Source organism: Belonocnema kinseyi, chromosome 10 (genome assembly GCF_010883055.1).
Source record: "Belonocnema kinseyi isolate 2016_QV_RU_SX_M_011 chromosome 10, B_treatae_v1, whole genome shotgun sequence".
Classification (NCBI taxonomy): domain Eukaryota; kingdom Metazoa; phylum Arthropoda; class Insecta; order Hymenoptera; family Cynipidae; genus Belonocnema; species Belonocnema kinseyi.
Window position 1 is genome coordinate 113,019,497 of NC_046666.1, and position 16,082 is coordinate 113,035,578.

Below are 16,082 nucleotides of genomic sequence, written 5' to 3' on the forward strand. Positions count from 1 at the left end.
AGCGTTAATACCGTCTACCCCGGCAGCCTTACCGTTTTTCATGTTCTTAATTATATCCCTAACCTCAGTGACACAGACTTTTTCAATTGAGTTTTCCAACGCGATACAGGAATTTAACGGCGTTCTCGAAATTGGGGTGCTATATTGAAACAATTTATACGACATTCTGCGACGAGCTCCTCATAGATATTAAAACATATTTTAATTATAAAATAAAAATTTTCAATGCTTTATTCAGATTTGAATACAAACTGTTCGTATACCTGTGGTAATGCCCCATAATTCCATATGTAGCCGTGGTGTGGAAAGCAATTTGCCACAAATCTAAGTTTACCTTTCTTGATATCTTGCTTTATTGGGTTTAAAGTTTCTTTAAGATTAATTTCCATTTTAGCATTAGTCCATCGTGGTATTTCAACAACCATATTGACGATTTTATTCGAATCTTCAGCATATAGTGGAATATCGTGCATTGGAGAAATAAGACTGTCTTCATTTCCTACAACAAATGAGAAACGGTCAAATATAAGCATTAGAAATAATTCTTATAACACATGCATAGCTACCTGTCACTTTCCCTCTAGGGTTGAAACATAGTGTTTGCATCCCTAGGGTTGAAACATTTTGCTTCAGCTAACTACTAACGCGAGAAGTGGCACCTTCATGCTTTGTTCGCCCGAGATTGAACTTTTATGATTTGATGGAGCGTGCGAGCACCCTTTAGTTTTGGCCAACTTCCAGCTTCATCTTGCTCAATTCCGCGAGAAAGACTTTCTAGCGCTAACTTCTCGGGAGCTTTTTATTGTTTATATTTTTGGTTAAGTACCGTGAAGTCTTGTCGTGTGCATTGGCATTCTACCGTGAGGACGCTTCGATTTACATGACATTGATGCTGAGATACCACAAACAGTTCTTAAGACTTATAAAATTTGCTACCAGAAAAGTCAAAAGAAATGTATATTGTAAAGTTTGTAATGAATTTGTGATCTAAAAAAACAAACTTAACATCAGCATCTGATAACACGTTTCTGGTGCATATTAATTAAACTATTTAATATTCTTCTCTCTTCCTTTTAGCGGTTTTCGCCCCACGTCCCTGTCGGGGTTTCGCCCCTATACCATGTCACAAATTTGGAGATTATCCAACATTCATTTTTTTAGGATTCATTTAAGTTGCCATGCATTTATCATGAAAAATAGTATGAGATACGCATGGGGACAGGGGTTTTGCACTCGTGGAATATCCTGTTTCTTCACTTATATGCCGATATACTATTTGAGATATGTAATTAAATTAGGATCCCTGCCTATGAAACAGGTACCCGAACGGCGCGGCGCCCAATCGGCAGGGATTAGACTACAGTACTTTTAAATGTACACCTAGATCCTCAATAAACTTTCACATAAAAGTCATCACAATCGCCAGTTTGTTTAGGGTGTAGCTGTTGGTTGATGTGCAACTGTTTTTAGTAGGTGTATGCAAGCAAAACCCGAAACTGTGACTTGAGTCGAATTTTTTTAGGCCGAGAATAGATACGATTTCTTGACAATTTTGCGCGTCTCGAATGGGATGGATGCTTTAGTTTTCTATTTGCAGAGCATGCGTGTTATTTATCGTCGCCTTTACGGCACCTTTGCAAGTGGTAAGTCCCCGTTTAACAACAGGCGAAGGTAGTATGTGGTGGAGATACACTTTATCCTCGCAGGAAATTAAAGTAACATTATTTCGCTGAAAGCAGGATTATAAAGGCGCATTTACACCTCTTCAAGCAACCAGTTGTTTTTTCTCGATTTCTCTAAAATTAACGACTTTGCAACAATCCTTGTGCCATTGCTGATAGCACTTTTTCTATGTACATCTAACGTCATAATCATCAACTGTGTCTGGGAGTCTACCTATGGTTTCTTCATTAAGACAACCTGTACCTTGACAATTTAAACACATTACGGAACATTTTAGTCCAGCTTTAACGCATCCACTACGTTTACGGCATTCCATTTTACATGAACAAGCCATCTACTTCATTATATGAGATAGAACTGGTGCCTCAGTAGTATAAACTGGAAATATAATTTTTTTCTCTTTTCCAACCCCACAGTTCTGGTTCTAAAAATTTTCCTCGCCATGTTTGAATCTGATGATAGACTCGTTAAAAGTGTTATCGAACAGCTTCGGAAGTTGGAGGAGGCGCAGATAGAGATAAAGCCTGAATGGAAGAAGTCACAGATTTGTTGAAGAACACGTATCTGTACTTGTTTAAGCTTTTTTCAGAAGGTTTAGCCTTATATAATGCAAGAACGAATCGCTCCTGAACAGCTGCTACTTGACAGTGAGTAGAATCTTGGTTGTTGAAATTAATTATTTTAATTTTCCCCTGTTTGAAGAAGCCAGAGATTGTATCATACCGACTAAATACGTGAGCAAATAAAATGGATTCCTTACTGTTTTTTTTTAAACTCAGACTCTTGCAAAAGTTTCGAACTATAAATGCGGGATTTTTCATTTCCAGAAATTTACCATGCATATGTACTATTTATTCGCAAACATTACGGCAACAAAGTTGTTATTGTATTTGACGGTTATTCATTAAATGAAACCAGTACGAGAAGTGTTGAACGTCAAAAGCTAATGCTGTTGTGCTAATCGTGCAGACTGCCATGAATGAATCCCGTCAGAATAAAACAGTTGTACTTGAACAGGATGTGGATTTCCTCGCATTGATTACTGCTCTTTCTTCTGTGGAAAATGATATTTTGTTTCTAAAAGAAGGAAAAGGAAATGTAAAATCCCGCGTTTATAGTTCGAAACTTTTGCAAGAGTCTGAGTCTTTAAAAAACAGTAAGGAATGCATTTTATTTGCTCATACATTAAGTGGGTGCGATATAACCTCTGACTTCTTCGGGCAGGGAAAAATTAAAACAGTTACTTTACTGAATACAAATGAATCCTTGCAGGATATGCTGGAGCCCAATTCATTCTCGTATTATATAAGGCTAAATCTTCTGGAACAAGCTTAAACAAGTACAGATACGTATTCTTCAACAACTCTGTAACATCTTCCATTCAGGCTGTATCTTTATCTGGTCTTCCTCCAACTTCCGAAGCTGCTCGACAACCCTCTTATCGAGTCTATTATCAGATTCAAACATGACGAGGAAAATTTTTAGAACCAGAATTGTGGGGTTGGAACAGAGGAAAAAATAATTTGTTTCCAGTTTATACTACTGAGCCACCAGCTCCATTTCACATAATGAAGTTGATCGTTTGTTTATGTAAAATGGGATGCGGTAAACGTTGTGGATGCGTAAAAGCTGGATAAAATGTTCCGTAATGTGTATAAATTGTCAAGGTACAGATTGTCTTAATGAAGAAACCATACATAGACACCCAGACACAGTTGATGATTATAACGAGTAATAGTTTTCAACTACATTTGAACAAGTATTTGAAAGTGTGCAGTGGATTAGGTCTCCTAGGGAAACCACATTAAAAAAACGTAACACAAACTCTACCTCATAGGTGGTGTGGAAATGAGTCATTGATCAATCATTAATTGTTTAAATAAAAAAAATTGTCTGCTCTACAATTTAAGCCATATTTATTTTCAGCGAAAAACCACCCCATTTCGAGGTATTTGCAAGAGAATTTTACTACTACTACTATTACTTCTGCTATATTACAAATTTTAGTAAAAACTCATGTATCATTCAATAATTACTTATGAATTAATTTTATTGTAAAAAAAATGGTTAAAATCGTATTTATCAATAACTCAATACATATATACATATATACATAGGCTTTCATTAATTTTTCATCAAATGAAACACTGATATTTCCGGAATAATGTTTATATGATGTTTAATTGTTTAAATAACAAATATTTAATGAGCAGTATTTACAGATAATTATGTGCTCTACAATTTTAGTCCTATACATTAAGAGAAAAACCACCCCCTTTTGAGATATATGCAAGAGAAAGAGCGTGCGGACTTCGAGCTGAAACTCACCCCCTACGCAGCGGCTGGATTACTCGGGGACTGTGACCCGTGCGACAAAAATGCGTAGAAATCTTCTCATTCAGAATTTTATCTACTTTTTTTTTGTACTAGACTATTATAGTCGTTAAATGCACGCTTTTCGAAATAATCGCCAAAAACAAATTTTCGGGGGTGGTTTGTTAGATTTAAGGGTGTTTCCTCCCACCGGCCAGAGGGAAACTCTTTTGATATTTGATTCGGATGCCATATGGAACCACGTACGATAGATATCAGAACTTTCTAAATTTTTTCAGGAAAAAAAGTCTAATTTTACTGGACTATAAGGTAATTTTACTGGCCTATTATGAGCCAGATGTTGATGACAGACTACAATATTTGTTAAAAAAAATAAATATTAGTTCAAATATTAAAAAATTTTACATAATACGAAATAATGGTTCTTTACAAAGCAGTAGCCGAAGTGCTTTCGTAGAAATATTAAAACAAAATGATTTAAAGGAAAAATGGGAATAATCACCGTGCCCATATTATGAGACACCATTTTAGCGTAATTTCCCAGGCGTCTCATGTGTTATATCCCTATTATGAAACGGGTGAATAAAATCGATTAATAATTATTTTTTCTAATTTTTATTTTGTATTGATCTTTTTATGAACAATAAATAAATAATGTCTAGAAACAAAAATCACATTTCAGTAGCGAAGTTTCAAAATTATTATGCCCATGGCTCGCTCGCTGCTGTATCGATACAAGCAACGAGTCTGAGTGAGAACGAAGCAGTAAGCATAAGAGCAAAAGGGACATCGAAAGAGACGTTGCCAAGAATTGTGCGTATAATTATCCACATTTTTATAAACGATATTAAACAATTTTATTCATTTATATGGTCCCCGAATAGGCCTAATGAATTTAGAACGCAATATCTTTATAAAATAATAAAAAACTCGCTTGAAATAAGAATTAAAAGTACACTCGCTGCAGCTCTCTTTTAAGGTCTTGATGCATCGCCTCCTTTTCCTTCTCTTTGGCAGTGATGCTGTAGTCGGCCGTAGCCGAGAATTTGATCACGAATATAGTTCGTTTCTCGAAGTCTTGAAGAATGATACCACGCCTCGTGTGTGCAACGGAGACTGCTATCTGAAAAGCGTAGTTCAAGAAAATTTGGCTATTCTAGTTGTGGACATTGACTCTATCTCCCTCTGAGCGCTCGACAGGGAAGGGTCGTGCCTACCAGTGTAAGAGCGACAAAGATGGTAATGAAGCATTCTTAGTACCGCATTATGTTTGTAGAGATACATCATTCCCGCTCGGGTGGGACACCCGCACAATATGTGTTCTAGGTACAATGCGTGTGCATGACACGCTCTGCACCTTTCGCTGGGATCTTTATGGCATAAAATGCGGTCACAGTATACTAAGGCATATACACGGTATACTCAGGTGCTCCTTTATCAATCATCTGGTGTTTTCTGACTATTTTCAGAAGAGGATTTCTGCGATTTGCAACGATATAAGTTGTAACTAAGAAAAATTCGGTTATGGACACACGGAAGATTCGGAAGTCCGCCTCCGCCTTGACGGCGTGTGTAGTATTATCGCGGAACAGACGAATTGTTATGCAAGTTTTTATGCAAATGCATGATCTTATGTATGAATCCTGATTTGAGGTACACCCAGGTATGCATAGGTCTTTCCAGTACCAAGATGTCTAATAACACTTATATCTACAAACTCAGGGTCCTTGGAGCACCAACAATCTTTCCTTTCTTCACATGAATCTTGGCACATTTGTTCAAGCCAAAGTCGATATTTATGTCTCCTGCGTATGCCTCGACGATATTGCAACCACTTTGAAATTTGATTTTACCAGAAGCATACATCTTCAGGCCGTACATATGAAATACATGAGTAATCTTATTCTGAAGTAATCTTATTCTAAGTCTGAAAGGTGACGATATTAGTTGCTACACGATATTTTCTAGATGAGATAGTAAATCTGGATTTCCAAAGGGGCATCAATCTTTCTATTCATCTTACTATATGTGGATGAACCTTCAAGCTTTCTGACAGACAAATAATAAGTCTATTAGCCACTGCGGAATGGGCGTTTTCGACTTTGGTTTTTTCACCTCCTCGACAGTGATTGATGGACATTCCTCCTCAGATGTTATAAGGTCGCAAAAATGCTTGAAGCGGATTGTATTATTAGTATTCTTTTAACTCGAGTGTTTTCTGGATCTTGCACACTTCGCTCCATAAAGTCTCTAACTCGTTGGCGCTTGGGTGCGATTTTGACAGAAGCAGGCAGATCGATGAAGAGGCGTGATGGGTCAGCGAGAAACTGTTGATTCTCCCTAACTCATCTATTAGTCTTCTGTATTCTCCTCCTTACCTCCAGAGAAGACCCGTGTTTGGTCAACAATATTTTGCTTGATTGGCAGCAGCTTTGACTTGTTCAGTGAGTGATTGTAGGTCCTCAGTTCTTGGGTGAGCATGCAAACCCTTTCCGCGAACATTCTACCAGATGTTATCTAGTAAATCATATACAGAACACGAGACGTATTCTGTTTTGCCCAGCCATATTCTTGTTCAGATGATGCAAGCGTATTTTGGTATTTTGATCCATCGTTGGTTTTAGCCTACCACTTGAATCAGCCAAAAATCTCGCAGCACTATAAACTAAACAATTGATGTTCCATAGGTCGGACTCCTCAGAGATATCTTCACGAAGGGAGGCATCCGTTTCAGCCAGAACTTGAGACTTAGGTCGCTTCCTCATCTTGGTTTGCATCTCGTTCAAGCAGCGGTTGGGGAAGCGCTCTACGTAAATATCCATTTTTCGAAACGTAGGCACGTTGATTTCGCAATGACTGATGTGGACCGTGCTGAAGCTCTAGGTATTTCTGGCACTAAAGAGTGTAGATACGCGCTATAAAAGCCTTCGTAAGCACTGAGCAAGGACAATGCTGGCATCGTAGCAGTCTAGAAAGTCATCATTAAATTGATTCGTTCACTTAATGTGCGCATTTCGCCGGTTCGTCATCGTGTCTACATCTAAATTATTTTCAGCACCCCGAACTCTAGAGTGATTGGCACTTTTTACCTACCCATTGTCGGGTGACCTGTGCGTTCGATCGTTTGAAACCGCAACTACAACTTTTTGGTGGTTTAGTGTTATCATTTTTGTTACCACGAGCAGCTAGGGAAAGCATTCGTCCGTCTTTGTAGAGACCCGCATGAAAGGATAATGCTGAATTTTCTAAGATGTCACCAGGTATCCCAAAGTCACTATTTAAGACACCTTGCTGAGTGTCTTCAAAACCGAATGGTCCTAAGTACAGCTTAAATCGTTGCAAATGGCAGAGATCCTCTCCTAAAAATGATCAAGAAATAGGAGATGATTAGCGAAGGAGTATTCCTTTATAAAGTCACAGAGCAGGCGGCCGACACCCTTGGCTTGAATTTTAACATCAGAAGTGAGGAAATAGCATTACTCCATCTAGATACTTCACTTCTAAAAGCAGAAGTAAAGAAGGCAGAGGTTGATATATTCCGACAACAGCAACTCGAAAAGAAAATGCACGGAAACTTTCACAGGAATGTAGAAGAACAGTCCTTGTCAAAAGGCCAAACTTTTGCTTTGCTCAGATCATCAGGGCTCAATTTATGTACAGAGGGTTTGATTTTCGCGTGCCAGGACAGAGTCATTTCCACCTTAGTATACCGCGACCAGATTTTACGTCAAGAAGATTCGATTCATAGGTGCAGAGCGTGTCATGCACACGCTGAGTACGTAAAACACAAACTATCCGGACGTCTGACTCACGCGGAACAACATATCTCTATAGAAATAATGCAGCCCTAACATCTTTGTGGCTTCTACGGCGCTGGACGTCATCCAGCCCTTCCGAAAGCTCGGAGGGAGTCAATGATCCAAAGCGAGAAGTGTCAAATTTTCTGTAACCATAGTAATCCCTCTCACTTTGCCCCCTCTCATGCTGCCTTCTTTTCGTAGTGGCCAAGGGATTACGTCTCGTGCTGTCCTTAACGAACTTCCACAAACAGGACCGTGCTTAGGAAAGGGTCTTATGATTTCAAACTCCATTCTAATTTTTGTACATAGTTATATTTCGCATAGGAACATAGGTTTATTTCTTAATTGATTCCTATATAAGATTGAAATTTGATGCATTTTTTGTCAATTAAAAATAAATTAAAGGAATTTCTTTGTTCAATTGTTTGTTTAATCACATTAACATTTCTGGATTTGTAGGAAAAATCAAACGTTCAATTCGTGCTTCACAGGTGTAACATTTTTCATGCTTATTTTATTTTTTCTATTTAAACAATACATTTTGTTTCAATACCGTTTTAAATTAACTGCTTTAATAGTTGAAAAAGACAATGACTTAAAAAATGTTCGATTTTGAAAGAACAAATTATATATTTTAGCCGTTCTTTGATAAAGATTTGTTTGATTGAGTTATGCACAAATTATTGAATAAATATTTTTTAATTATCTATTTTTAATTGAATCAATAAATCGATCGATTGATATTTATCAGTCTATTATTGATGTTGATTGACTACAATTCTGATATTTTAACTTTTTAGCAACGAATAACATTATTCTAATAACAACGAATAACAATTCTAAGTTGACACACACACACACACACACACACACACACACACACACACACACACACACACATCTAGCACTTCGCCATTCCGACCAGTACTTGTGCCGCAAGCCTGCAGATCGAAAGTACAAGGTCACTCATGTATTTTACATGGACGATCTTAAGATCTATGCTAAAAGCAAAGAGCAACTAAATCTAGCTCTAGGGATTGTCGAACGATATACTAAGGAAATTGGAATGGAATTTGGGTTAGACAAATGCGCCAAGATTTATTTGAAGCGAGGAAAACTTAATGGCATTCCTGAAGATCCTGAGCTCGTTGATAGAAGCGCTATACGACACCTTTGCCGAAATTTTACCGCGATTTCGCTGGGAGCGGGTGCAATTTTTCAGATTAGCATAGGCTCCCAGCGAAATCCTACGGTTGTCCGTAGGATATATATATTTATATTATTATATATTTGATTTACTATTTCAAATGTTTTAATAATCTAATATATTTTTTTTACAAAAAAAATCATGTGTGGATTTTAATACTTTTTTAAGTCTGCAATCATTTTACTAGAATGAATGTCTGCTTTTCGAATATTTTTTCTTCCATTTAATAAATTTCTATTTCATGGAAATAAAATACGAATGAAAGTTTGTTAAATGAAGGAATAATTTTAGCTTTAGCCTTTACAGTCTTTAAATTATTATTTTATCAATGATGAATTTTATACACACACACACATATATATATATATATGTGCAGCGATCAATTCCGCGACCTAATATATACTTTGTTTTAAACAAGTCCCTACTTCATATACAGTCTATGTACACAAAGATTTTCATTATATACTCATTTGTTTGCGTAAAAAATTGATAGTTAGTTACAACGGTTTGTTCAGATACCGTATATGTTTAAGCCCACATCGGGGACGGGGAGTTGGTGGCAATCAGGCCACACCTCTTAATGCTATTCACGGCGTAAAGACCGCCCATCATCATACTTTAAAGTTTATGTATGGGGTTGACAGTAAACACAACATATTTTCATAAATTTTGTTGAAAATTAAGTAAAACAATATTTTTTAGCAAATATAATGACAAATTATGTAATAAAATTTTTTAAATCAGCGGACTATAAAAGACTCAGTTACTTGCCATTTAATTGAAGGTATGTCTTTAACCTGTGAAAAGGGACTTGTTTAACAAATTTTTCGATACCCGTATATGAAAGCATTTTTTCTATCACTGACTCTTACGTGGTATGGTTAGTTCCACGCCCTACTTCTATATATAGTGTTTATTTCCACGGCTCATATCAAACATTGTTTAGACAATAAGGATATACTATAAAGAAATTTAAATGAATTCACGTCAATCTTTAGCCCTCCAAAGCCTAGGGTTTAATTGCAATACAAGATTCAATTTAAAAAAAAATTATTATTTCACATCAGCAATCACTGATTTTTCTCTAGTTAGTGTTTCAGGATTTGAAAAAAAGAAGCTTATAGCAAAGTTCTTTTCGCAATGTGATTTCGGGCTATAACACAAAGTCGTGGATAAATAGAAAATTCCGCACTATCCGGACGCTGATCACAAATAACATTTTATCTAACCGCTTACTTGTGCAAGAGAATATTTATGTATTTAATCTAAAGAAACAGATCGGGAGGAATTTCATTTAAAGTTAAATGATCACAACAAATTTCGCGATAATTTTCAATATTTCAGATCCCTATATTAAGGGGCATTTTCCACGACCGATCCGTATATAGTAGGGATAGTTTCACGCTTGACTCTGTTATATAATGTGTATCACCACAGTATAAGGCACCATGCAAGCTGTAAACGTATCTATACTCTACACGGAGGGAAATTTCGAGATATTAATTCACGGAACTGCTTCTTGATTTTATCACGCCTTTGGCGCAAGAACTAAGATCTCGGCAACCTTGCTGTTCAAGCAACGGACCTTGCTTTAAAAGTCAGGGTTCCGAGATGTGAGTTATTGCGCCAAAGGCGTGATAAAATCAAGGAGCAGTTTCGTAAATTATTATCTTGAAATTTCTCTCCGTGCAGAGAAGATGACAATGATGGTGTTTTCTCTTGTTAGGATGGCGGGATACGAAAAGAAAAAGCCATATTACCACAATCGTTTAGATACAGTGCAGTCTCACAAGAAAAGTTCGTATATGTATATGTATATGTTCGTATATGTTTCGTAGTATTTTAAGCCAACAAAAAAATCGTGTTACGCGTTTTTGAGAAAATTATTTTTTTATTTTTAACGATTAAAATTCCGTTTTTCTCAAACAGAACGCAAAATATAGATAGCAGTTCTTGGTTCAAAATTGTTTTTCCTGAAATATAATTTAAAATTTTACCCTCACTAGTTTTTTGTTTCATGATAACTAATTTTTCCTTGCAAATAAAATATGTGAATCGGTCAATATGTAATAAAATGGTATGTATTTTAAGTAACTTCAATATTTTATTATTTAAAATTTTTTTTAGTTCAATAACAATGTAAACAACATATTCCATGAGAATATTAAGGTTTCCGACCTTGAAAATAAAGAAAAATTGTGTTTTATTTTTTAAATAGAACAAGCATAATTATGAGCTATTAAAAATCTAATTATTCTCGAAACGACGGAAAATATGAATAGTGATTCCTAATTCAAAATATTCAAATTGTTCTACTTCCTAAAATCTATAAAGGTATACACCCTCACCACATATTTATCTTGTGTGCTTTAACCAATTTAAAAAAATCGATAAAAGTAGACTAAAGTAGAATTGATTTGCCACTGTTACTGAACTAGAAACAAATGACGTTAAAAATAAAATGTTGAAGTTCTCTAAACAAAATTCCATTTTTATCGATTTATTCTATTTTTTGGGAGGAAATTGGTTAAAATTAAACAAAACAAAAAATCTAGCAAGAGTATATTTTTATAGATTTCAGAAAGAGAAACCATTTTTGACTATGTGCTGCTATTAATATTTTCCGTCTTTGTCGAGAAAAATGAGATTTTTAATAGTTAAAAATGAAAAATCGCATCTTCTGAAAAATACGCAGTACGATTTTTTTATTCTTGGCTTAAAATAACTGAGGGCAACCTCGAAATATGCACAAAAGAGCAACTCTTATTAGTCCAGACGCCATACCCAGTCCTGTCGGATCTTATATGTCGCCAAAATATTTTGTGTGATTCGTATGCAGAATGATCACCTGATTCCGAATCGGTGTGGTACGTCTTCGGCAGCTTGTGCGTTCTCGAGATATTCGCAATTAATCAATTTTTTAATAACTCCCGATTAAGGATTTTCCATTAAACTTATTTCGATTTTTTTTCTGCACTTTATTAGCTCATTACAGGAGAAATCAAAAACGTTAAAACATATTTGCCCTCCGATGAATATTTATTGCACCATAGCAACTAATAGGCGAAAAAATTGGAAAAAAATTCTATCTGCCATATCTTCAAAAATATGATCTAAAAGAGAAATATTTTTTTAATTAATGAAAGTAACAGCTAAAATACACACTTTTTACACAACTATTTCTGTAAAGTTAATACTTTTCTGGCAAAATTGAGTTTTATTGGGTGAAATTCTGCGGTGTGATAATAAATAGTAATTTTTAGTAAATTAAATTCATGTTAGAGACAATAATCTTGCTCAAATATATTGTTGCTGTTCCCAGACACAAAGTTCCTGTGAAATTATGGTGAAATTGTTTAAATTTAAGCAACGACGCATGAATAATCAATTACGGGGTTTCAAATACTAACAACTTTTCTACAAAGTTATAAATGTTTGAAATTCAGCATGATAATTCTCTTATGTACCACTAAAACAATGATGTTAAGAAAAAATTGTTTATACAAAAAATGTAACCTGTAGAACAATCTAAATTCCAATTATTTATCTACAGTTCTATATGCAGTGGAAACTTGGCACGAAGCTTAAGGTGGCTTGGGCGCTTTTTAAAAAAATCACAGGCAGTTCTGAAAATTTGATATTATCGAAAGAAAATATACTAGATCACTTTGCAAAAAGAAATACTAAGGTTGACGATGAAATTATCGAAAAAAACGCTATTAAAAAGTTGTGATTTTAACATGTAGTCTTATGGGAGGGCTCAACAGAATGAGGTAATACTCTTGAACAAAATCACGAACTTTTATAAATCAATGTTATCCGAGTGCCTTAAAATAAAAGGAATCGATTAGTACCATAATAAAGGGGGGTTGACGATTTCATTGGTGAAAAATTTCAATGAAAAACTGCAAATATTGCACAATAGCTGTGACTATCTGAGACATATCATATCATATCATATGTTTCTGTCACTTTTTTTTATCGTTTTCTACTTTTTTATTAAGATGACATTATAATATGCGTATATCAATAAAATTCAAATAAAGACTGATCGCATGATAGATAGCCCCCACAGTGCCACCCACATTGTACGGCACCAAACGCCCAAGCCACCTTAAACAATCTTAAATATTATTTAAAACTCAGTCATGAAATTCAAATTTCTTAATTTTTATTTATTTAATAGTTATCAACTTTCCTTTTTTTTTGGAGAGTTTGACAATGGGGCTATAAGTGATGCCGTAAACTGGGAATCTTGCTAACGACCGGCCAGGTCAAAAACCATTGGCGTCGAATCGTCGTAGATACCGAGCAAGGGTTGGGAGCCCACTCAGCCACAATATTATGCACTGAATTATTCTTCCAGGAAAACTGATTTAATTTAGAAAAGAAATTGTGTTTGGTTAAGGTAAAAAATGATGCACTCATTTATAAGATTAATATTATGAAATAGTTTTTTCATGTACTTTATTATTGTATATGCAGTTACATATCGTGTCAGCATTAGGGTGGCCCAAAAAATCACATTTGAGAAATTTTAACGGGCTTGTTGGCCAAATCGTTCTCGCAGGCAAATAAATGTATGCCTATTTTTTTATTTTCAAAACAAAATATTTTTAGAACTCGCTCTGAGGCTTCAAAGTTTCCTGATTTCAAGTAAAGAAATCCTTACACCAGCTACAGGTTTAACCCAGAGTGCAGCTATAGATTTATTAACTTTATTACTCGACCATTCTCCTCATTGTCAGTCACCGCAGCTTGGGATGACAGCAAATACGGTGTCCAATGAGCGGACCGACCGAGAGTCAACTTTTTTTGCAGCCGTCCACCTGCAGTCCCTTCAGCCGGTGTTCAACTTAAATGCGTCATTTTTCATCCGATTTTCTTACGCATTACTCAATTTAAATTATACTTTTAATCATTTTTTTTTAGAAATCTATTCTCAATAGTCTAAAGAATTTCCCTTCAAAAAGTCAAGTTACACAAGTACATCTGAGGGTCACAATGAGCCTCCAAAAACTGCCATTTTATGCCATTTTTGATATGCCTAAAACTTTTGCATAATATTTCTGAGATATAAAATGGCGATAAATGCAATATTCATTGATAAGTGAACAAGCATATTAAATATCAAATAAATTGGCTTATAATTTCCTGTCCAAAATCGACGAAATAAAAATTGGAAAGATTTTACATGTTAAACTCCATAAGAAATAAAAATGGCCAGAGCGAGTTCTAAAAATATTTTTTTTCGAAAATAAAAAAATAGGCATACATTTATTTGCCTACTAGAACGATTTGGTCAACAAGCCCGTTAAAATTTCTCAAATGTGATTTTTTGGGCCACCCTAGTCAGCATGTATAGTAATATCTCTAAATTATTTATCATTCATCTAATATATTTATGGTATCATCGATGTGGCCATTTTAATCGAAAAAGAAAAACCTCGGAAATTTTCCCGTTTTATCCCAGTTTGCGAAAATTTGTCATGGTCAATAAAATAAACAAATTTCATCTACAAAGCTAAAAAGATTCCATTTGAAGTAATAAAAAATATATTACAAATTAAAGCACTCAGTTTAAGTTAGAAACATTAAAAATTCAAAAATTAACATTATTTAACTAATGACTTTTTTCATACAATTTTTAGAAAATCCTGCTTATTATTTATAGGAAAAACTTGAGTCACCTTAAGTTTTAAAAAGTTTCAAAATTAATGTAAAATTTAAAATGATTTTAAATAATTTAAATGAGTTGTATCTTCTGACAACATTCGCCTATTCGTATCCAAATTTTCGAGCATTTGCTGCAGCCTCATTTAAAACAAAATGTAGATTTGTGCAAATTTCAAATACAAATTTTAGAAGCTTTTTAAGAATTCTAAAAGGCTTTAAAATTAAAAAAAAAATATTTTTTGAACATTCCAAGGAAAATGTAAAATGATTTCTTATGTTAAAAAATATTTTAAGAAAATATTTTCAAAAATTTCCACAATTTTCAAAACAGAATTTGGAATATTTTAAAGGAATTTTTTTGTTACCAAAATTTTTGGAACATGACAAGCAAAATTTGATTAATTTAAAAAGATATTTTTTAATTGTTCTTACAATTCAGAGTAAATTTTATAAATGTAAAAAAAATTCCTTCGAATATTCCACATTCTTTTTTACAATTTTGGAAATCTTTGAAACTCTTTTTAAATATTCTCTTAAAAGAATAAGAAGAAAATAAAGAATCATTTTTTATTTTCCGAAGAATCTGAAGAAAATGTTTTTATCCTTTTGAACCCTTTCATAATTCTTAAACAGCTTCTAAATTTTTAATTTAAAATCTGCAAGAATATACCGAAACTTCGGCACTAATAGCCGAATTATGTAGATACACACACTTCCTTTAAATCACTTCCAATTTTTTCTACAAAAATGAAAATTAAAAAAAGTGAGACATTCCTAAGTAGAAGAAAAAATAGTTAAATACCTAATTTCGAAGTAAGTCTCCCATTACTTTATTATTTTTTCTTTTTAAACGTTTTCTAGTTCCAAAAGGAAACTTCACCCTAAGTTTTCTGTAAAATATTAAAAACTGAAATTAATTTTCACCCTTATTTAATGTTATTCTGATTCTAGTTTTTCAAGAAAATAAAAGAAAATTATTTTTGTAGAAATTAATTAATTTCTTATTTCTTATAACAGCAAAATAGTTTCACAGTGCCGAATGGACCCATGAACCCTTCTGCTAACATTTTCTATTTCCACGCCTATGGGGTTCGAACCAGCCGGCCAGATTAGCGCTTCCGAGTTTACAATGTCACTTATCGAGCCCATTGTCGAATTCTTAAAAAAAGGGAAGTTTATAACTACTAAATGAATAAAAATTAAGAAATTTAAATTCTATAACTGAATTTGAAATAATATTTAGGATTGATTTCAAATCGTAGATTTCAAATTATTTATGCCTTACCAGGTGTATACATATGAAACCGGTATTACCATCTAGCGGCCAGTAGGCACACTTGTAGGCACTGTCGGAACTTACCATTTGTGCTAATTGGCGTATT

The 16,082-nt window shown here is 34.3% G+C and overlaps 1 protein-coding gene across 3 annotated transcripts in view; it reads right to left on the minus strand.

Annotated features, from left to right (window-relative positions):
* Positions 1 to 16,082, minus strand: part of LOC117181507 (inorganic pyrophosphatase) — a 112,284-nt gene that overhangs the window by 67,533 nt on the left and 28,669 nt on the right. For all 3 annotated transcript variants that reach the window (XM_033374258.1, XM_033374259.1, XM_033374257.1), the window contains exon 2: positions 264 to 499. In XM_033374258.1, the coding sequence (XP_033230149.1) occupies positions 264 to 499 (236 nt within the window). The remainder of the gene's footprint in view (positions 1 to 263; positions 500 to 16,082) is intronic.